General features: G+C 43.6%; 1 protein-coding gene across 1 annotated transcript; it reads left to right on the top strand.

Annotated features, from left to right (window-relative positions):
• Window positions 1-226: 226 nt before the first annotated feature.
• LOC308284617 (transferrin receptor protein 1-like) lies at window positions 227-18,139 on the top strand. The gene is made up of 17 exons (XM_080725297.1): window positions 227-394; window positions 1,204-1,408; window positions 3,475-3,634; window positions 4,422-4,644; window positions 5,027-5,149; window positions 6,226-6,321; window positions 6,491-6,630; window positions 6,875-7,026; window positions 8,234-8,353; window positions 8,964-9,049; window positions 9,178-9,238; window positions 9,814-9,881; window positions 10,212-10,282; window positions 10,849-10,939; window positions 11,096-11,317; window positions 15,607-15,765; window positions 17,237-18,139. The coding sequence occupies exons 2-17, from the start codon at window positions 1,252-1,254 to the stop codon at window positions 17,477-17,479; spliced, it is 2,172 nt and encodes a 723-aa protein (XP_080581423.1). The 5' UTR covers window positions 227-394; window positions 1,204-1,251; the 3' UTR covers window positions 17,480-18,139.
• The last annotated feature ends 5,077 nt before the right edge of the window (window positions 18,140-23,216 follow it).

Here is a 23,216-nt window from a genome sequence, read left to right on the forward strand (position 1 = left end):
AAAAGCGGGGGGTCTGGGGGTCCTCCCCCAGAAAAATGTTAACATAGATGTAATTTCCTGTGTTCTGGTGAATTTTGGGAGTTTGATGCCAAATCCAGAAGAAATCCAGGAGATTTGCCAATCCAGGAGATTCCCAGGAAATGGGGAAATCCTGGAGCATTGACAGGCCTGGTTAATGATTACATGTACTGTATCTAGTTACTTGTTTACACCACTGCAAACATGCCTATATACAGTTTGCTGTATGATGCAGTCACTTCTGCCCTAAAACAGACTCCCTTGCCTCCTTCAAAATTGGTATGAAAAGTCACCTTCAGGTGGCTGCTACTCAAGAATACGGGAAGAACAAAAGCTTGACAACAGTTTATTTGACCTCAATACCAGCTTATACCATGTGAGTATGAGTCTTTCATTTACTTAACAACAACTTGGAGACTATGTGCTATCGACCGATCTTGCCACAGTACTTATTTTTCCTCTTTGTGTCTGGCTTAATGCCAGGCATGTCGAGTAGGACGTTGACTGATTGACAACATAAATGTAGATGAGCAAACGGCACACAATGAATTAATTGATAAATGCAATTGAAATAGGCTATGTCTTAAGAACCCATATGAGCTGGAGTTGGAGGAGTAACCCATTTTGTTATACATACGTTTTTAAACTCTGCAAAAGTGTGCTTTTCAAATGTCTTTTACATGTTACCTGTCTGATTGTCTGCTTAATCAAACATTTATGCATTTCTAAAGGTCAGAAAGGTCTAGAGCAGGGATTTTCAAAGTGGGTGACGGGGCACCCTGGGGTGCCTCGGATGAAATATACATTTCTAGGGGTGCCTTGAGCCCCTGGTCTAGAGGCCAGTCTGTCTAGACTGATTTATACTTGTCATATGATGTTGTGTGGCTCACTCGAAAATAGCCGATGCAACACTTTGTGAGGTGAGATTATAGTGGCACAGTCGTACAACAGAGCATTGTAGCAAAGTAGTCAATGTTTCAATACTCAAATCCAAACTGATCACTTACAAATACCATTTGCGGACTGTCAGTCCTAAAGATCATAGTTGAGAAATAAAAAGGTTTTGCCCCACAATCTGAACAGAGCTTTTAAATGTACTCTGGAGACACTGTCACTGTCACTGATAATTAAAAAACCCACTGTCTTCCTGTCTTCCTTTCATCTGCCCTCTGTTCATGTCAACAGTTAAACGGGGAGCCGCGCTCCTGCACGCGCTTCAACCTCACCCAGAATATGGAGGGCGACAACAGCCAGGTGGAGGAGATGAAGCTGATCTCGGACATGGACGAGGAGGTGGGAGGCAACGGCCTCTACGTGGTCCGCAAGCCTGGCTGCACGCCCAAGAACATCTGCTTCATGGCCGCCGCCACCACCCTCCTCATAGTCATCGGTAAGATGTGTTTAGTTACTGTACATTTTGTTTTATTATGGTAATAACATTGAGAGCTTCTGCTATGCTGGCCGCTCTGCATGTAGCTGCTCTAAAGCGTGCACGAGGCCCTCGTGCGCGCGCGAGGGCCCAGGTCCCAGGCGGCACCAGCCCAAAAGTCCGGGGACTTTCCCATCCTTAAAACAACCCCACATCCTGGACTTCGCCCAGGGGTGTCACAAGGGGGGGAAAAGTGGGACTGAGTTACAGTACTAGGGCCAAGGTGGAGGGGGCCTTAATTATTTCATACTTTAGCTATTGAAAACTAGCAGATATAGAAGCTCACAAGTGCCGCGCTGTGAGCTTGTAGATTTTTTAAATGTGATTTTTTTTAAATGTGTGCAATCTTTGAATATATGTATTTATTTTTTTGCTTCTGTGGGGTCCCTGAAAATAAATATTTTGAGATGGGAAAAAAACCTTGAACGTTTTGAAATATTCTAAGACTTGCACAAATTTTCAACATTTTTCAAAAATAGCAGATCTACAAGCTCGCAGTGCCGTACTGTGAGCTTGTATATGTGCTATTTTTCAGTAGTTAAAGCACAAAATAATGCATAATAATGCGTTCCCAGTCTAAATGGGTTAAATCCCCGTGGGGGGCCCTCAGTGAATCCTTGTAAACAGGGCCCAGAATTTGGTGCAACACCCTTGACTTCGCCTGAACCTCAACTAAAACTAAAATCATACAAAACCTTATACAGTATTGTGTGACCAGGCCTCTAGTCTGACATCATACACAACAAAAACATATTGCCATGCATGCCTGTCAACACTGATTTGCACAGGCGCCCTTGCAGTTACTGAAATAGTTGATCTAGTGTGGGCCGCATTGGACGAAAGGTGACTTGGTGAGGGCTGCATCCAATTGCGGACGTGCATGCGTGTTTGTTTACTTACAGAGCAGTAACTGGCTTTATCTCAGTCACTGCTACAGTATAACTACAATAGATGACTTTAGTTTGTTGTTTATTATTAAGAAGAATAAGTAATGGAAGCATAGTTATAGGCTACTATAAATTTGGTATGAGTGATGAAAAAATATGCAATTTTTTGTTAAAGAAGCCCCAATAATCCTTTTGAAAATAAAATAATAACATTTCAAATAGCCATAACTACACATTTGCAAATGGCTACACAACCTTTGAAACTTGAAACTCAAGTCCTGGGCCGCATTGGACCTCTCCCGCGGGCCGCACGTTTGTCAACCCCTGCTTACAACGTGTCACGGCCCAACGTTGAGAAGTAGTGATTATTACTAACCGCAAGCTTGCATGTGATCTCATGATGGAGGAGATCCAAACGTATTTTGGATCTCCTCACTACACCATGGGTCTTCAACAGGGGGTCCGGGACCCCCTCAGAGTTACTACAGGCCACAGGGGGTCCTCCAAATCTTTGTGTGAAAGAAACTTTTTTTTCTCCTTTTTTATATTAAGGATTTGAACCCTAGCGTCCATATTCTGAGAACTGTAGCCAAAAATAGCAGATCTACCAGCTCACAAGTGAGCTTGTAGATCAATGGTTTTCACATTGGCCTGTTATCGCGCCACCAGCTGATCAACTTTAGTTGAACAATCTTTGGAACAAAATATCTCAAATCATGAATGCAGTGTCCGATTGCCATTAAAAGCCGAAGAAGACGAGACATTTCTGACGAAAACGACGAAGTGCGACCAGCAGAGCATAGGGTGATAAGTATGTCTGTATGTATGTATGTGGGCAACTTGTGCCTTGTTATTTATATCAGGGAGCACTTGTTGGTGGTGACATCACCAAGTATGCTGGTCCCTTATTGGCTAAAGGCCCAGCCTTTGTACTGTCAGCCACATACATACATAAAGACAGCACTCATCATCACCCTACTTGCGCGCTTTGCTGGCGCAAGTAATAATTGCGATTGTCAAAATCGTTACGTAATCCCTGATTGCTATTATTAGTGTGGTTGCCATAGGCAACACACCATTTTATTCAGTCCGAGAATTATATTCCCAGCAAAGTGAACCTGTGTTTTGTAACCCCCCTAGGCTTCCTGATGGGATACCATCAAAAAAAGGACTTGCCTCCCAGCCTTTTTGCTACAGACATCATCCACGAGACAGGAGCCGCCCCCCTCATGGACTGGGACGACGTCAAGAGTCTTCTGGCCAATAAACTCACTCCATCCAACTTCGAAACTGCCTTCAGGTGAACCACGTAGTTCATATTGTTGAAGTGTTGAAATCAAACCATTTAAACAACCGTTTTCATTTGCAGTACCAGAACCTTTTTTTTGTTATCCTGTTTCTGTAATATTGTACTGAAGTGTGATAACTCCTGTATCAGTTAATGTAAGAACTGTCTCCCCTCCCCCAGGAAGCTTGCTCTATGTTATCGTTTATGATACTTAGTTATTTTTAGTACAGTCTGTGATTTGTAGGCAGTATTTTTGTCCTTTTGGGATACATTGTACATTTACGGTGTCAGGTGCTTTGTAAAACACCTGGACTAATCCTAACCTTTATAACATAGTTCTTATATTAATTGATTTCATTTATGGAATGTTTGAATGTATTTTTTATGAAAAGGCATTTTTGTGGTGCAGGTCTTTTCAATCATTGTTATCTGCGTGGTCAGCACCTCACCAACGTAGGTGTGCATTCCTCCTTTTGTGCTCCCAGGTGTGGGACAAACCACAGTTCAACAGCTATATATTAATTGCTGTCAATGTTTTGATCACTGACTGATCGAAACGTTGACATCAATAAATATACAGCAGAGCTTTTGCAGCATAATCAGTGTGCAGACTTTATTTCTAATTGTAAATGTATTCGTGACCCAGGGGGTGGTGGCTTTGACATCAGGCCTTCTGTACTCCATATAGGATAGTTTTGCTCATTTGTGTTAGTGTTTAGATTTGAAAAAGATGGCAAAATCCCCTCTGTCTCCAATGTTCTGTCTCTGTGTGTGTCATGTTGTTTCCTGGCCACCGCAGTGACTTTACCAGCAACAACCACAAGGCCGGCTCTTTTGGCGACGAGGCTCTGGCGAACAAGGTGATGCAGAGGTTCGATCAGTATGGCTTGCAGAGCTGGTACGACGAGTACTTTGTGAAGATCCAGGAGCCGCCGGCCTCCGGATACAACAAGGTGTCTTTCAAAGGGAAGGATGAAAGTCCCAGCGGGTTCCTGTCCTACAGCGCCACTGGGAAAGCAACGGTACATCTCTATATGTGTCTGTCTGAACGTGTGTGCGTCTATGATGCAGTGGTGCGGGGTCACGGTGCGATGCGTTGAACTTGTATAATCTGCTATTTTAAAAAGAAATCTCCCACTGTGTGAATGAGCTGTGCAGGCTTTTTAGCTACACACATCTTTTGTGTGATGTTCCTGACACTAAATATTTGTGAGGATCTGTAGCCAGCTACAAATGAAATGAATAATTTGGATGTCCTTGACATGACAAAGTTTGAGAAGCACTGTTTTATGTTGGCCCATCACTCCAGGTCAGATAGAGGCTGTAACCTTTAGACAGAAACTTTGCCGGGTTAACATAGACATACCTGTCCATTAAACACCGGGGCGTTGTGTCTTGTTCCAGGGTTCTGTCCTCTATGCATTCTATGGCCAGACCAGTGACTTCAAGCTTCTGAAGAACAAGAACCTCAACATGACCGGCAGGGTTATCCTGGTGAGAGCTGGCAAGATCAGCTTTGCTGAGAAGGTGGGTGTTACTGTATGTTGCTAGCCTGATTTCAGACTCCGCTCACGCTTTTTTCTGAAACTGTGCCCTATTCTGAGCGATTTACGGGGGAGGGACTTTTTTGAGAGCGTGCACGGTGATCGCGATGCATGGTGAACGCGGCGCATGGTCGCAGCGTGTGTGTGTGATTGTGTGTGTGTCTCTGTGCCAGTGACTGCTTCCACACAGAACTGCGACCAGAAACATGTAATCAACATTAACAGCTTGGTGAAATCAGCGCGTGTGCGTGTGTGTGTGTGTGTGTGTGCCTGCCCCAGCCTGCCTGTGTGCGTGAACTTCGTTTGAATCGTTTCAACTGCTGCGCGGATTGGATATTCGTTAAACCCACCCCCACCTCCCGCGCTCATTGGATCAGCCGCAGTTTTTGGCTGCTAAACTGCCGATTCATGTACTCAGCTCCAGACCAGAGAAACAGTCCACTCTGAGAGTGGGCAGGGTCTATGGTCTGGAACCAGGCAAGTATGTTGCCATGGATCAGTGGTGTGGTTCTCAACCTGTAGGTCTGGGGTGCCCACATGATTTTGGGGGGGTCCCCAGATGACGGTGAAGTGACAATTTGAGACCTTTTTAATACAAAGAAAAAGAAAGAGAAAAGGAAATAAAGACAGAAAGGACATTTACTGCATCAAAACAAGTAATCAAAAAATCGAACCAAGTTTGAAGTGAGCGGTTGTGTGTGTGTGTGTGTGTGTGTGTGTGTGTGTGTGTGTGTGTGTGTGTGTGTGTGTGGTTGTATTGCAGTTCATGCTCAGGCCACACACATAGATACCAACACGCATTGATAGATATCAACACGCATACAAACCTACACTCACGCTTAGGAGTGGTGTGACCACCGCTCAAAAACGATATACTATATACCAGGAAAAAAGAAAATAGCTGCTTATCGGGTGGGGTGTCCCCAATTCAAATATGATTCATTTGGGAGGTCGCGGCCTGAAAAGGTTGAGAACCACTCTAAAGGTTGAGAACCACGCTATAGGTGAGGGCTGTTGATTATGATTGTGAAAAAACGATTTGTCAATCCGCATTTGTAGGTTGTGAACGCTGCCAGTATGAATGCCGCCGCTGTGTTGATCTACCCAGATCCTGATGACTTCCCCTTTGGACTTAACACGGAGCTCTTTGGACATGTATGTTTAAAGACATTACGACATGAGGCACATTCAAGATGTTTCAAAAATGTCATTTTCAACAATGTGAGATTCATGGATTTTAGTTTTAGTCAGACAGCTAAGCGTACAAGTTGAACCAGAAGACCAGCCCTTCACCAGTTGTTTGCCCTCCCTCTCTGTGTCTCAGGTCCACTTGGGTTCCGGGGACCCCTACACCCCTGGTTTCCCCTCCTTCAACCACACCCAGTTCCCTCCTGTCCAGTCATCAGGCCTGCCCCAGATCCTGGCCCAGACCATCTCTGGCCGCGCGGCTGACAACATTCTGAGGTAGGGCCTGAAACTACCCTTAAAATGGAAACTGCCCTTTGTATACATTGAGGTGTATTGAGTTCTTACTGGACAGTGTGGCTTCTAACTTTATCTTTATCTGTTGTGGTATTGCTACTTACTTAAAGGACCCATTTTCAACCTTTCTTCATATAATTACTTGCGCCAGCAGAGCGCGCAAGTACTTTATTGTAATGCTGTGCAATGACTTTATTGTAATGCTGTTGTATTGTGTACCTTGAAGGCAACTGGGCGGTGAGCCTGTGCCTAGTGAGTGGGGAGGCATAAGCAAACTGGGGGACGAGAATGACGTGATTACGGTGGAAGTGAACAACGTACTGACCCAGAAGAAAATCAACAATGTCTTTGGTGTGATCAAAGGCAACGTGGATCCAGGTACAACACTCTGTCATTCTAAATGTTCAAACATCAACAGCGGTTCTCACACCTTTGAATTTCAATGTCAGCCCAGATTCATATGCATTATTAGGCCACAGAAATCGATAACTCAAAGTCACAGACCTGCAAGGGGCAATTTGATTCCCAGCTATCAATAATTTAGCTTAGGACCCCTTGGAACCACCCGGAGGAATCCTTGAGGTCCCTGGACACCACTTTGAGAACCACTGATGTACAACACTTACTGTACAAGTGATTGTTTCAAGGACTCACAGTATGCTTTCTAGTATGACCGTGTCGCTGCATGGCCAAAAAGAACGGATCTGCAAGCTAAGTTAGCTTGTACATCTCTTCTCTCTTTTTGGTCAGCAACAACTTGAGCGATTGAGCAGCCACACCAGTAAGGAACTATACCGCTAGTATACATTTTTTGTTGCGTAAGGAACGACTCAGGAATGGGAGGGATTGTAGTACCTTCTGGAGTGCAATGGCTCTAGACCAGGGGTGGGCACTATATTTTCACACATATTCCAGAGGGCCACAATGCATATACAGTCAGAAATAGCAAAAATAGCCGATCTACAAACTCAAAACGCGTCGCACGGAGACGCGTTTTGAGCTTGTAGATCTGCTATTTTTGCAATTTTTCAATTAGAATCCTGAAAGGTTTTTCTTTTTTAAATTTCAAATGCATGTACAGGTTCTTATGCTACTTATGTTACTTCTTACTAATGCAAATACAAATGCATTGGACATGAAAAAAAAAAGACTAGTAGTAGGCTACTAGTCATCAAGATACTAATAAACAGTATTTTTAGTTTGGAATTATAAGAGCTGAAAACAATAATATATCAGTATTCCTGCGGGCCGCATAAAGTGAAGATGGGGGCCGCATGTGGCCCCCGGGCCGCCAGTTGCCCATGTGTGCTCTAGACCTAGATGACTCACAGAGAGGATAATAGCAGTATCCCTACCTGTCAACTAGGTGACAATTCAGTAACCCTCGGTGATAAAAAAAACCCTGAAGCAGGTTGTACGCACATACTGTATGTGTTTGTTAAATGGGTTTGTAGTCTTCAGTACATCAACTAGTGTTTTTTCCACAGTTACTGTGGGCATGGATAACAGATTTAACAGCTGACTCGCGGTGACCTTTTTGTCAGAGTTGTTCACACTCTGCCAACTGGACCTCCTTTCTCCTCAGACCGTTATGTGGTTCTCGGTGCCCAGAGGGACGCGTGGGGTCCGGGCTTCGCCAAGTCTACTGTGGGCACCAGTATCCTGGTGGAACTGGCACGCTGCATCTCCGAAATGGTGAAGAAAGGTGAGTCTCAATGTTACGCTTTGTTCATCAAAATACTAAATGAAAGGTCCAATATCAATGTGGTGTTAACTCTAAGGATGCCATGGGCAAAAAGGTCCAGGTGCCGAGATTTTGTTTTTATTTACTCTTTCATGAAAAAATATATTTCTTGGGGGGCCCACTGATCGATTTGTGTCAATCGGACAAATGGTTCCAGAGATAGAGCCGAATCAATAAAAAAAATGTCCATCCACTAGAATGAACACGCAATTTCTCCAACAGCCACACGAGGGAGCCAACACACAAACAGAGAAAAGCATCTCTCTGATCTCAGGTCATTTTGACATATATATATTTTTTTATCTAAAGACGTCAAAGACGTCATTGGCACACTGGGCCCTTTGAAAAAATATAGTCTGTGTAATATTATGTTTTGCAGTTGCACTTCAAGGGAGTTCTGTAAACTCATGTAATTTGTCAGTAGTCTGATGTTAATCTTTTAATGTTATAACAGCACTACCAACACAAATTTGATGGTATGGTATTCATACTTTGCAATAAAGTGTATTTTTTTAAAAGAAGAAGAAAAAAAATGCACTGACAATGTAATGGCATTCATACTCTTCCACAGATGGATTCAAGCCAAGGAGGAGCATTGTGTTTGCTAGCTGGAGTGGCGGGGAATATGGGAACATTGGTGCCACCGAGTGGTTGGAAGTGAGAACTGCACATTCACGTATTTCACTTTTATTTTGTTTGTTTGTACTTAAAGAAGATACTTGCTGATGTTTGTCCTGGTTTAGATTTGTATTCTCTATTTTGTAACCCTTTCTTTGTTTGTCTAGGGTTATCTGTCTTTTGACATGAAAGCCTTCTCATACATCAACCTGGATGGCGTTGTTACAGGTATGTGTGTTGTACCTTATGATGTACCTTGTCTTTTTTTCTTTTATGAAAATGTTTTCTCCCCAAATTAATCATTATGCCAATTCACCCCATGTTTAAAGTCCTTTACAAACGGTCCTTTTAAAAGGTTAGTTTTAGGGAGTGTGTAGACAACCATATTACTGTATGTCTCCTCCAATACCGTATATATCCCATCGCCTCCTCCTCTGCCCTCCAGCATGTTGGCGTTGCAGTGAAATTGGTAACCTGCTGGGATATGTGACCATCTTGTGGACTTCACATGACGCACATTAAGGTGTTGAAACGTGTGGCCTAAGTACCACTAGGTTTACTGCAACTCTGGTGAAATCCAGAAGATGGTCACATATTTCAGCAGGTCACCAATGTCACATTAACACGGCCATACTGAGCACGGAGGGATAGGTTGTGGCCAGTCTCTTCTTTTCACCTGCCATTGAGGGTTTTCACCAGGAAGGCGTTACGCGTGCATTATACGTTTGCAAAGACTATGTAAAATAATGATACTCAAAAGGGGGTGGGGGTGATGTTTGAAATGTGTGTTTGTCCTTCTCCAGGTCAGAGTGGATTCAAAGCCTCAGCCAGTCCCATGATGTACACCCTCATTGAGAGCACTCTGAAAGAGGTTAGAGTCTAAGCTGTGTGACCATACTGTGACTATAAAAGCATGCGTCCTGCAGACGTCCCCAACTCCCCAACCCATACATTGTCATGCACACTATACTTTATTATGCATGAGAGGTTGAAAACCAAAAACAGATGATCTGCGAGCTCAAGTTACATTGAATCAGGATGTGTTGTGAGCTGGTTGATGGGCTAAATTCACTACTATTGTTTTGTCAGCGTCATACAACAAAGTATAAAATAGAGCATTCATTTATGAAAAGAAAGAAAATATGTTACTTAATATGTTGAAGTTTAAGTTATTTTATGTGTCCTACTGTATGTCCCTCAGGTCAATGCCCCCAACAACCCTGCTGTGACCCTCTATGATCAGCATGCCAAGGCCAACTGGGAGGCTAATGTGTAAGTTGGGGTTTATGTTTATTCAACTTTCAGCTCGTTTAGGTTTAAAAATACATCAATATTAATCTATATATCTTGGAATGCCCATATAAGGACATACGGTGACAGTCTCATGTGATATATGATGTCAATCATCTCCATATTTGGGAAAAGTGAATTTTTGAATTTTCCCATTCTAGTCAATGGAGAAAATGTATTCTCTTTAATATAAATTAAACTATATATATATAACGTATCTCTTAGCAAAGGGCAAGCACTCGATTCCTGATGAAGCCGGTCGATTTGACGTATGGCCCAAGTGCGTGCCACCGAAACTGTGGGAGGAGTAGCGCTGCAAAATAAAGTTTATCTGTAAAGATGGATGGATCGGACAAGTACTATAGTGTGGTTGCCCTGTTAGGGCAACCACACTAATGAACATATAAAGTGCACAAAAAGTTACAAATCAGTGTGAATTGGACAGGATTTGCAGCCATCTTTATTGTATCATTGCAATGTCCCTTCTGATTTGGGAGATAGAACTTGTGGACTGAAGCTTTTTTTAAATCACGTTTGATGTCCTCCAGCCTAGAGCCTCTGCAAGTGAACGATCCTGCTTATCCCTTCCTCACCTTCACTGGCGTTCCCTCCGTCTCCTTCCGACTGTCTTCCATTACGGTATGTGGACCCATTTTAATAATCTTAATCAAACTGTTTTTTGTTGTTTTGTTTTACATTTACTGGACCGTTAAACGACAGTGATGGTTAGATATGAACTAGCTGGTTCACTGTAGTTCCTTGAGACACCTCCTATACCAATACTTTTCCTTGCAGGACTACCCGTACTTCGGCACCATGCTGGACACCCGTAAGAATCTGGACTCCATTACATCCAGCCAGACCCCTCGGATGACCGTGGCAGCGGCCCAGTTTGCAGGTCAAATGGCGCTGAGGCTGGTCCACGACCACTTGCTGAAACTGAGCGTCCAGAAATACAAGAACATCATCCGTGCGAGGGTGGTCGACATCAACCGCAAAGTGAAGGCTGTTCAGAGGGTGAGAGTCTGCAGGTCTTGGTTGGTTTGGGGTTTTGGTTCCTCGCATGATCTGGAAGGGCCCAGACTAGCTCTGGTTCATAGCGTTAGTGAGGTTCTCCCTAACGCTATGTTCGCCTACCTCCCAAATCCTTAGCAAATCCGGAAAGATCCGTTGTCTGGTCCGAAAATAACAAAAACTGTTTTGCCCACACGCTTAAAATACATTTCTAGGGCAAAATGAAAAATATTCCTGGTTGGACCTGGTTGAAGACCGCTTCCAATGTCGCAGAGTTGAATAACATCCAATGAGACTAATGCTCTGTGTAATTCGGTCCTCTGACCTGCGCGGCATTACTGAGTTGGCACCGTGATGGCGACGACAAATAGTGGAAAAACTAGAAGAAATGGAGTCTCCATCCGGTGGAATATCTTTCATTTTGCCCTAGAAATGTATTTTAAGCGTGTGGTGGGGGGCCCAGACCGTATCCACTAAGTAGAGTAAGCTTTCAACTGTCCACTGATACCTTTGGTTTGGTGAGGGGCGAAACAGTTTTTGTTATTTTCGGACCGGCGGTGTTTTCCGGATTTGCCAAGGATTTTTTTTTTTTTTTTTTAAGATTTGTTTTGGGTTTTTTTTTTATGCCTTTATTGGATAGTACAGTAGACTGACAGGAAACGGGGTAGAGATGGGGAGAGACATGCGGCAAAGGTCGTCTGGATCGGGAATCGAACCGGCGACGCCGCCAGGCATCAATGCCTATATGGTATGCGCCTAGACCAGTAGGCCACTGGGCGCCCCGATTTGCCAAGGATTTGGGAGGTAGACGAACTTAGCGTTAGGGAGAACTCCACTAACACTATGGACCAGAGCTAGGCCCAGACCAACTGTCAAGTCTTCACTCTTGAAGCTCATCAGAGATGATAACGTTGCTGTCGGGCAGAAACCTTACATCTTCAAATCTTCAAACTTTTTTTGTTCATAAATTACTGAAAAGTAGTACATGCAAGGTTTTCCTTTGACAGCAACGATATGAAACCAGAGTTCCCACACTATTTTACCTATGAATTTCCAAAACTTTTCCAGACTATTTCCAGGACTATATAACAATAATTCATCGCAATAACGAGTCTCTTACTCCTATGTGCAATGCCCAAAGACAGGCAGTGTAGCAAAAATAAAGCGTGCACGCTGCGAACGGATCGTGGCGTGCATGATGCGGATCGTGCACGACGGACACGCACATGGCCACGTCAAAAGGTAAGAAAATCATGTCAGGGAACCCTCAAAGTTGATTTATGGAGGCAGTAAATGAGTTAACAAAATCAATAACCAAAAATGATGCATAGTAATTTTTTCCTGGTCTTTCCAGGACCCTAAATTCCAAAACTTTTCCAGTACTGAAAAAATATTTTTCTAATTTCAAAATATTTCCAGGAATTTCATGACCGTGGGAACCCTGTGAAACCTACGAGAGCTGCTGCCACTCAGCGCTTAAATTCACACTACTACTGCCACTGTATAATCCATACTCTTCATCCTAGTCTTACATTATCAGTGTATTACAGTTACACACATAAAAAGGTATCTAGGGCTTCCGGGAAGATGGCGGATGGAGTAACAGCCTGAAAAGCAAGCTCCCCGATAGTCGGAAAATAATCTATGCAAAACAACATGTAAGATAAAAACATTTAAAAAAAAAGTGTGTGGAAGAAGCTAGGGCGACTCTAGAACCGGTAAAAAACACATAGTGGTGCTTAAAAACAAGTATTTGAGAGAAATAAGAAGAAGCTAAGATGGCAACAGCCGAGCAAATGGCGGAGGTGATCAGAGGACTCGCTGACATCAAACAAAACATGGAATCTTTTAGACAAGAAGTGAGACAAGACTTTGTAAAGTTGAAAGAAGAAATAAGGAGAGAGAACCAAGAAGAAATAAGGATGCTAAAAGAAGAAATGGACACGCAGCAGCAGAAGGTGAGCGGAGAGATGGAGGAACGAAAAGCGGAGATAGCGGAGGTCCAAAGCCGAGTGTCAGCAACGGAGGAGTGGCAAGTAGAGGCGAGCGAGTCGGTGGAATACCTGGAGGATCGGGTGAGGAGACTACAAGAAAGGTTGCTGGACATGCAATCGCGGCAAATGAGAAACAATATAAGGCTGTTCAATTGTCCAGAAACAGCAGAAGACGGGACAAACATGGTTGGCTTCATAGAGCAACTGTTGTGGGCTGAACTCGACCTACCAGAGGACACGGAGCTACAGATCATGCGAGCCCACCGAGCCCTGACGCGAAAACCTCGGGACGACGCGGCTCCCCCACGCTCGATCATTATCAACTTCCACAGATTTGATGTAAAGGAGTTGGTTCTCAGAAAGGCGTGGGCTAAAGAAATAAAGGTGGCCGGGAAGAGGCTCGGATGGGACCATGACTACCCACCAGAAGTGGTCAAACTTAGAAAGGAGTATGTGCCACTCAAACGGCTGTTAAAACAAGAAAAAATCACGTTTCAATCCCCATATACAAAGCTAAGAGTCCAGTGGGACGACGGAACGAAGGTGTATACGTCCGCGGCAGAAGCAGCGAGGGATATCCGAGCTAGAGGCTACAGGGAGAGGACAACACCGCGGACGCGGGCACCAGAATCGACGGCGGGGGACGTGGAGGCGGCGCTGGGCGAGGAGACGACGCAGGATACGGAGAAGATGCAGGATGAGGAGGCGCAGCAAGAACCGGGAACGGAGAGGACGGCTGACACGGCGATGGAGAAGGACAGACGAAGGAAGGAAAACGTGGAGAGATGGCAGCGTGTGTTGAGGAGAAAGACGGGAGAAGAAAAAAGAGGAACGTTGAAAAAGGGGAAAGACAGGAGGCAAGAACAGTCAAAGAATTGGCACAGTGGCCCCCAGCTTGTGCGCCTGAGGACACCACCACCGCCGCCACCACCACCACCATCAACGACACCACCGACACCACCAACAACGCAGACACGGGTCGTAGACCCGGCGGCGGGGGACGTGGAGGTGTCGCTGGAGACGGGAGCAGAGACGACAGGCGAGGCGGCGATGGACGAGAGACGGAGGAAGGAGGAGGTAGAGAGATGGCAGCGAGTATTGAGGAAGAAGACGGGAGAGAAAAGTGGAACGGTGGAAAAAGTGAAAGAAAGAGACAAGAACAGATAAAGAAGTGAGTGCGGGCACCGCATGCTATGTGAAAGAAAGGACAAGGGGAATCTAGAGTTGCAATAGAAGCATATTTGAATGACAGACGGGACCGACGAGGGGATACCCAGTTTGGGGTCCTCCCTCCATTCCGACATATCGCCACTCCGACAGTGGTTTCTAATTGTCGGAGTGGCGGTACTAAACCAATTTTGCAAACGTCCTACCACTCCGACAGAAAACGTATCGCCACTCCGACTAGATTGACCCGTTTAGTTTAGGGGGATTGTGTAGTTTTTGATATGTTTGTTGTTTTTTTTACTCTTCTGTGTAGTTGGCTAGACGCTGGAAGGACCCAAGAGTAGGGAATATTTTCAGGTCTAGAGAGGGGGCCCTGTCCATGATGGGGACAAACCCCTCAGTTTAGTTAGAGAGGGTAGGGGGTAGTCGCCCCTAGGTGGAAGTCCTGTGTGTGTGTGTTTGTGTTAGTGTAGTAGTTTGTTTGTGAGTGCGTGTATGGCATGACATTTGGATGTTAACATTATATTGGACATAAACAGGTAGAACAGATGAGGGGAGATAAGTGAATAACTGATGGTTAATATTATGGGAATTATTTGAACAAAGGATGGTTAACAAGATGTGTATAGTGTCAATGAATGTAAATGTGATTAACTCTCCAGTATAAGGAGAAAGGGTGTAACGACGGACATGATGGTGGAAATGTTCTAATGAAAATGAAGATGGACTTGTGAAAAGAGAAAAAAAGGGAAAAAATAAGACAAAAAAGTAAAGCCTGTATATGAACAGTATGATGATGATTAATGTGAAGAGATGATGGATGCCATGGTGTTTTTGTTTGTGTGAAAAAATCAATAAAAATTGAGTGAAAAAAAAAAAAAAAAAAAAAAGGTATCTAGAATAGCCTTTTTCAAGTCATTTATCACACAAGAAAATGCTTGCATTGTGTTCTAAGTTGGGGCTGGGGGTTTCTGTGTATTTTCTCAATAATGAATTGCATCATTTTCTAGTTGGTTGGGTGATGATGCATTGTGCATCCATACTAGGGTGCCCAGACTCAGCCCTCATTGTGCTTAGGTCTGAATTCTAGCAAAGTACTAAAATGTCCCTGTGGTTCCTCTGTGCTTGCAGATGCAGCCTGACCTGCTGCCCCAGGCCCTGACAGTGCAGTGGCTGATCACAGCCTCTGGCTCCTACAACCGTGCCTCTCGCAGCCTGGAAACTGAAATAAAGAACAGCGACCTGGAGGACATCGAGATGTGCCGCATAATCAATGACCGCATCATGAGGGTAAGAACGTAGGATTTAACTTAGTGTGAAACTGAGTCGTATTACCAGTAAGACTCCCTAATCTGGAGATAAGCGACCGTCAGGTCACAGCGTGATTTTAGGGCAAAATGTGTAGGAGTAGTGTCCAAAAATGTGTTTGAGAAAATCGGCCTGATGGTGGCGCTATATGGGAGAGATCCATGTTGATGAGATGAGTGTAGACATACTGTGTACCGATTTGCGTGATTTTAGGGCAAAATCTGTAGGAGCAGTTTCCAAAAATGTGTTTGAAAAAATCGGCCTGATGGTGGCGCTATATGGGACAGATCCATGTTGATGACATGAGTGTAGACATACTGTGTAGCCACGATTTGCGTGATTTTAGGGCAAAATCTGTAGGAGTAGTGTCCAAAAATGTGTTTTAAAAAATCACCCTGAAGGTGGCGCTAAATGGGACAGATCCATGTTGATGACATGAGTGTAGACATACTGTGTACCGATTTGCGAGATTTTTGGCCAAAAATTGTAGGAGCTATGTCCATAAATGTGTTTTGCAAGAACCGGCCTCATGGTGGCGCTAGAAGAGGGTCATGTGAGAATTGATGGGTTGTGGTTTGGTAGGCAAGGAGTGTGTGTGCAAAATTTGGCATGGATGGGGGCAACGGTTGCGGAGAAATGAGCAGAGGAAAAGTGTGACGTGTGACAGACTGACAGACAGACAGACAGCTGGGTTAGGGTTAGGGTTTTGATAGTAAATGCGACCTGGCGGTCGCAATGAAATGGTCCGACTCTGACATGATTTTGAAGTTCAAAAATGGCAAAAATAGCAGATCGACAAGCTCAAAATGCATCGATTCACGTATTGAGCTTGTAGATCTGCTATTTTTGATCAAGTAAGTCATTCATTTTACGAAAAAACAAAGTATAAATTTGATATTTGATATATTTAAAAGGGCATATAATATATGAGTGTAACAATCGTCAACAGGTTGCTAGATATCTAGAAGAGAATACGTTGATTTATGAGTTCCAACCAGAGTCCCAGATACATACCTCCTCTATTCAAACGTGAGGTAGACTTGGGCAAATATTGTGGTATGGTCATGCTGGACCAAAACACAGAAGACTCTAGGAGTTGCACTTATTCTTCCCCTCCTTGCCTATGGAGTCCTCATATGGTATCGCGATGCCCCAATTGCCTTAAAGCTCCAAACAGCCCAAAACAAACTGATTCCTTCTCGGGTCTTCCTTCACTTATCGCTATATAAGTGTGGGGTGGCTCACGGTAGCGGTAGCTTAATGACTGCTTCTTTTCATTTTGTTATTGATGATATCCTATGCATAGTATTGTTCTATCTGTCTATCTTTCAATGTTATATGAGATACATAAAGGGTTCCTGTGTAAATAAAGTGAGGGTGTCTGTATGAACAGGTGGTATCGTATGTACTGTATCTGTGTGCACTCAAACATTCCTCTCTCCGTTTCCCATAGGTGGAGAAGAGCCTGCTGTCTCCATACGGGTATCCCACAAACAGTCCGTTCCGCCACGTCCTGATTGGCTCAGGCCCCCACACACTGAAGGGCCTGTTGGAGCACCTGGAGGACCTCAGGATCAACAACCCCGCGGCCGACGCAGACCTGTTCCGCCAGCAGTTTGCCCTGGCCACCTGGACCATCCAGGGATGTGCCAACGCGCTGGCAGGGGACATCTGGTCTCTGGATAACGAAGTCTAATAAGGGCCTGTTGCACTTAGTTGCACGCTGGTGCCACGCACCCAAAATAACCGATTTACAATCTCACCAGCATCGTGATTTGATGCGTTGCAAGCTTGTAGATCGCCTGATTTAGGTGCGTGACACAATTTTATCATTTTTTTTTACTATTTTCAAAAACATATTAAATGTTTCAAATAGCCGATCTACAATTTCACAACGTGTTGATGTAGATCAGCTACAGTATGTGAAGTATTTTAAAATGCTTTTCAAAATAGTAAAAAAAAAAATAGTCTCAGAAGGACATTTTAATTTAAACCTAACGAATGTGAGAAAATAAGGCCCTCTGTCAGGTCTGTCAGCTCAAACTGTATTTTTTTGTTTTCTCTTGTATTATTTAATTTGGTTCCAATGTACACTCTTGAGTTAATGGGAGTCTGTGGTCTAATGCATACCATACTAGCTAGGAGTCCTTGTAAGTAAAATGTTCGAGAACCACTGTTCTTCATCAATTAAATTAAGGTTTTCGGGAAGATTGAACATGTATTCTTGGCCATAGACCTGATCAATAGTTGAGATTAAAGTAGTAGTAGTAGTAGTAGTAAAACTTCTTTTTTTTCTGTAAGACTAGAGGCTAAATCTATTAATGCAGACACTTTTAATAAACAAACATTTAAGGTTTACTGCTCCATCTTGTGGTTTAATCTTGTCTTTACATCGACATTAACATTTTAGAGAGGGGTAGAAGCCCTCCTCTCCTCACAGTATGAAGACTGAACATAGAAAAGCATCTGATAGAACTCACTTGTTATCAAGACCCCGTTCCCAAACCGCAGGAACCAAAATATAAACCCCAGTGCAAAAAAACAAAACAAAAGCTTCTGTGACCAAGCTGTCACATCTATTGAAAAATACAGTAAGCAGAAGGAACATTGAAATAACAGATTTCAATCTCTCAAATGTCAAAAATAATTAATCTCCATAAAGCAACCGACCAACCGCCTGACAGAATTGGGGCAACAGTGTTTTTTGGAAGATAACACCATGCAATGAAACACACTGGTACATTAATTCCATGAAAAATAAAATAAGCAGTATACATAAAACATCGTCTCTGTTGGGTGGAAACCTCATATGTCCAAAACACACTTTTCAAGATTAAAATTCAAAAGCATCAAAGGTAGCAGATCGACAAGCTCAAAACGTGTCGCTTCGCACCGTGTTTCAAGCTGGTGGATCTGCTACTATTGTGTGACGATGTAGTATGATCAAGTAGGGCGATGATTGACAAAACAAAAAAATTATATATATGGAGATAGTCTAACAACAGTGATAGTACTGGGGGGAAAAATATAACTGAAACAAAACCAATGCTGTCTCATTGTACCATTCATTGTGGCAGCAGTGGGGTTACCCAAATACCTATTTTTCTATAGTCACTGGAATTTAGAGTGAGCTCTGTACTGTTGGAACATTTTTTATCAAATGTTGAAAATGGGAATATTAAAAAAAGAAAAGAAGGCCTCACATCTAGGGTCAGGATTATTTGAAACTTTTGCCTTGAATCAATGGTGATTGATTGAGCACTTAAGATAAATTAGTGAAAATAGCAGATCTACAAGCTCCACAAGCTGTGGACTGGCTATTTTCACTATTTCTGTACACTATTGCACAAGTTCAGTGGGGTAGAATCATCATGTGTTCAATCAATAAAAAAAAATTTATTCAATTGACATACTATAATTTTCAATATATTTTCATTTAACCCATTAAAACAGTGAAAGAATTTGACTGTCGTTTTAGATTTTTGTGTTGGGCTATTCAAAAATAGCTCACACAGCATGAACTTTTGGTTCTGCAATGTTTGGCCTACTTTCAGCTACGTTGCAGCGGCATCAGTGAAATAATCTTGTCAGTCTCCTTGTCACCTTCACAAAACAACTCTGGTGCATCGGTCAGCGTCTGCACGCACTCCTCCAGGCAGAGCTTCATTGGTCATGACGTTGACCAAGTGGGAGATGTTCTCAGGAGGACTTTGCTTAGGGCCCCTGTAAGACTAGATGCAGATACTTTAATAAACAAACATTTAAGGTTTACTGTTCCATCTTGTGGAACAGTTGAGGGCCCTCCTCTCCTCACAGCATGAAGACTGAACATAGAAAAGCATCTGATAGAACTCACTTGTTATCAAGACCCCGTTCCCAAACCGCAGGAACCAAAATATAAACCCTGGTGCAAAAAAAAACAAAATCTTGCCTTCTGTGACCGAGCTGTCACATCTATTGAAAAATACAGCGAGCAGAAGGAACACTGAAATAACAGATTTCAAACTGTCAAATGTCAAAATAATCAATCCCCATAAAGTAACTGACCAACAACCATCAAACAAATCTGGCAAATTTTTTGCCTCGATTACAGTGAATGAAATGAGTACTTATAAATACAATTTAAGTAGTGAAAATAGCAGATCTATAAGCTCACACAATGCGCCACAATACAGCGCGTTTTGAGCTTGTGGACTTGCTACTTTCGCTATTTTTATACACCACTATTGTGCAACAAGGGGTCAGTGGGTAGAATTTGTTCAATCAAAAAACTAAACCAAATTATTCAATTGACCCAATATAGTTTTCGATAGAGTTTGAGTCGGTTAATTGGCCAGGCCTACTTTCAGCTACATTGCAACCACATCAGTGAAATAATCTTGTCAGTCTTCTTCACAATACCACCCTGGTGCATCGATCAGCATCTGCAAGCACTCCTCCAGGCAGAGCTTCATTGGTCATGACGTTGACCAAGTGGGAGATGTTCTCAGGAGCCAGAACCTCCATCACTGTGCTCACACTGTGCCGACAACTCCTCCACGTGCTCCTGCAGCTCCCGTGGCTGTGGCTCGAATGGCCGCCGACCTTTGTGGGGTCACTGACCCCGATGACGCAACACAGCCCCGTGTCGAGCTCCCACCTGACCTGCAGGCTGGTTTGGAGGCCGCACTGATTCTGGTCTTTAGAGCTCAGAATAAACCAGCCGACGTCCATCACCACCGTGTTGGTCTCCGGACACGCCTCCAGGATGACCACGTCGTACGCAAACCTGCCGTTGTCGTAATAATACAGCGTGTCGATTGGATCCAACTGGAGGTCAGTGGCGACATTCCAGAACCAGTCGTGGATAAAATCCTCGATGTTCAGCGTCAACTGCTCCACGCACAAGGTCTGACGGTCTTCATGCGGACCGGTGACCGACTCCAGCTCCCTTCCCTGCAGATCTCTGAAGCTGAACGGATTGCAGCAGTCATCGTTCTTGTTGTGATAGTCGTCGTCCTGTTCCTCCGCTGCCGCCCCAGGCTGTGGGGCAGCAGCATCATTCTCATCGTCCTCTCCAGCATCCTGGTCCTCCTCATCCTCCTGCCCGGCTGCCCCTGGCTGGTAGTACCGGCGTGAATATTTGAGGTACCAGGGTTTGCTGACACTTCCGTCAGCTCTCTTGGTGTAGAGGATCTGAGATGACCAGCTCTTCTCACCTGCTGCTGGACAGAGGTAGACGCAGCAGGCCTCCAGTCTGACCGTACTCTTCAGCAGGAGGATCTTGTCCATCTTCAGCTGGAGGGCTGGCTGGAAGGCATAGGGAAACTCTGTGGTGTGGAGGCAGTAGAGCACATAGCCATGTTCCAGACATTCACCAACACCTGCATGGTTACATTAAATCAGTCACATTTACTTAAGGGAACATTTCTTGCATTTTCAACCCATCTTCATATAATTGCTAGCCTCGTCACCCTCGTGTTAACCTCAGGGTTACCCTGTGGAAGGCAGCTTGTCTATCCGAAAAGTTGGTCTTTGTCTCTGTGTTCCAATAAAATGTGCATCGGTCGGCAGCTACCAGCTACCAGTGTCAAGTTTTAATTCGTACCCATTTTTATTAAATGCATGTAACATTTTTCAGTCAATTTTGTTTACATCTATTGCCCGCCCACTCAGCATCCCCCGGGTGCTGAAGTCACATTTTGAAGGGGAGAATCCTACTATAGCCTATAGAGTTAAAGGAGTAGTTCACCCCCAAAATGATTTTTTTTCCTATTGATTAGTCACGCCATGGAGACTAGAGTTCAATAATATTTTTGGGTTTTTGTCACATTCCTAAGACAACAATAAACCCTTTTGCAAATCCCGCCCCATTCTGCCCTGTTACTATGATGGGACATTAACCCTGGGCAGATTGTTTTTATAGTGGAAGTGGATGGGATTTTTTTTCCCCTTCATAGCCTCATTACAGCTATATAAAGTACCAAAGGAAAAACACCTAGGTGATATTAATAAAAAGGGAAGACAAAGGTACAGTAGTTACATTGCAAAACAGGGGGTTTACCCGAAAATATATGTTTTAATTTGTTTAATCCCAGTGGGACAGAATCCTCTTTGCAGATTATTTTATAGTGGTAGTGGATGGGATTTTTTTTCCCTTCATAGCCTCATTACAGCTATATAAAGTACCACAAAAAACACATCTACGTGATATTAATAAAAAGGGAAGAAAAAGGTACAGTAATTACATAGCAAAACAGTAGTTTCCCCCCGAAAAATAAATGTTTTAATTAGTTTAATCCTCTGGATCAGAGATAGAAAGAGAAGCGCATTGCATCTTGGGTACTAGGAAGAGGACAGAGAGAATGTTTCTCCTCACATAATAGGCTGGCTTTTCGTAATTCTGCCCATTTAAATTATATGTACCCAATCGTGACTCTTAGACCATTGATAAGGTACATGTGAACTAGTTTGTTGAAGCTTATTCGTTATGATGAGCGAGATCGCTTGACGCTTGCCGTCGCTATCACCGTACCGGCCGATCTCCGTGTCGCGCACTGCGGACAGTTGTTGAAAGCCACATTCAATATTCTCCACTGCACAAACTCCACCCCCGATAGCAAAAAGTGAATGTTTTTTTCTGGTTGGCCAGTCAGGGAGTCTCAGGGACCAATCAGAAGGCTGACAAACGGTCTATTTGATTCGAGTAAATTTACCCCCATTGATTCCGGATGGGGACCCGTTTCGAAACGGGTCCCCATACGGAACGAATGGGGGTACATTTATTGTTATCACATTTTTGTCTTAGGAATGTGACAAAAACCAAAAAATGTTAGAAAAAAAGTCATTTTGGGGGTGAACTACTCCTAACACAGAAATCGCAAATTTAATGCAATTTCCGAATAGTAATAAAGTATAAAATACGGCTAGCATGATCAAGAACACAAGATAGTAAAAGGCACAAAGCATTATAATTTACTTTACCGTTCGAAATAATTAATTGTTGGCTTTAAGTCCAGCTATTTCTGTTCTAAATTGATGTCAGCACGCGGGGGATACTGAGAAATTTGCTGAGTGGGCGGGCCGTGAATAAGGCTACGTTCTGAACTTCTGATTATTTAAACAATCAGTTGTGTGTGGGATTAATTTCAACTGCATATTCTTTCTACTCTAGTAATTATTAGCATGACTTTTACTTTTTTTACAGTTTTTTGGTCTATATACCCACCTCTGTCATGGTTGGGAGAGCAGTGAGGGCAGGGTTCTGATGGATGGTTAGAAACAATGTAGATGTTAAAGACGCATCGGCAGGACCATTCATGATTGGGCACCATATTCATGAGCCTCTGGTGATGATCTGTACTGGTACTGTGTGAATTGAAAGTAAAGACGACAAGTTTGGAGTCGTCAGTGGGCCACTCACACACAGACAGATACGCGTCATGCGTAGACGT

The sequence above is a fragment of the Nannobrachium achirus genome, assembly GCF_963921795.1.
Source record: "Nannobrachium achirus genome assembly, chromosome: 5".
Classification (NCBI taxonomy): Eukaryota; Metazoa; Chordata; class Actinopteri; order Myctophiformes; family Myctophidae; genus Nannobrachium; species Nannobrachium achirus.

Coding starts and splice junctions, on each gene's coding strand:
- LOC308284617 (XM_080725297.1), top strand. CDS start 1,252: ATGGAGGGCGACAACAGCCAGGTGGAGGAGATGAAGCTGATCTCGGAC. Junction 5,150..6,225: donor AGATCAGCTTTGCTGAGAAG/GTGGGTGTTACT, acceptor CCGCATTTGTAG/GTTGTGAACGCTGCCAGTAT. Junction 6,322..6,490: donor ACACGGAGCTCTTTGGACAT/GTATGTTTAAAG, acceptor TCTGTGTCTCAG/GTCCACTTGGGTTCCGGGGA.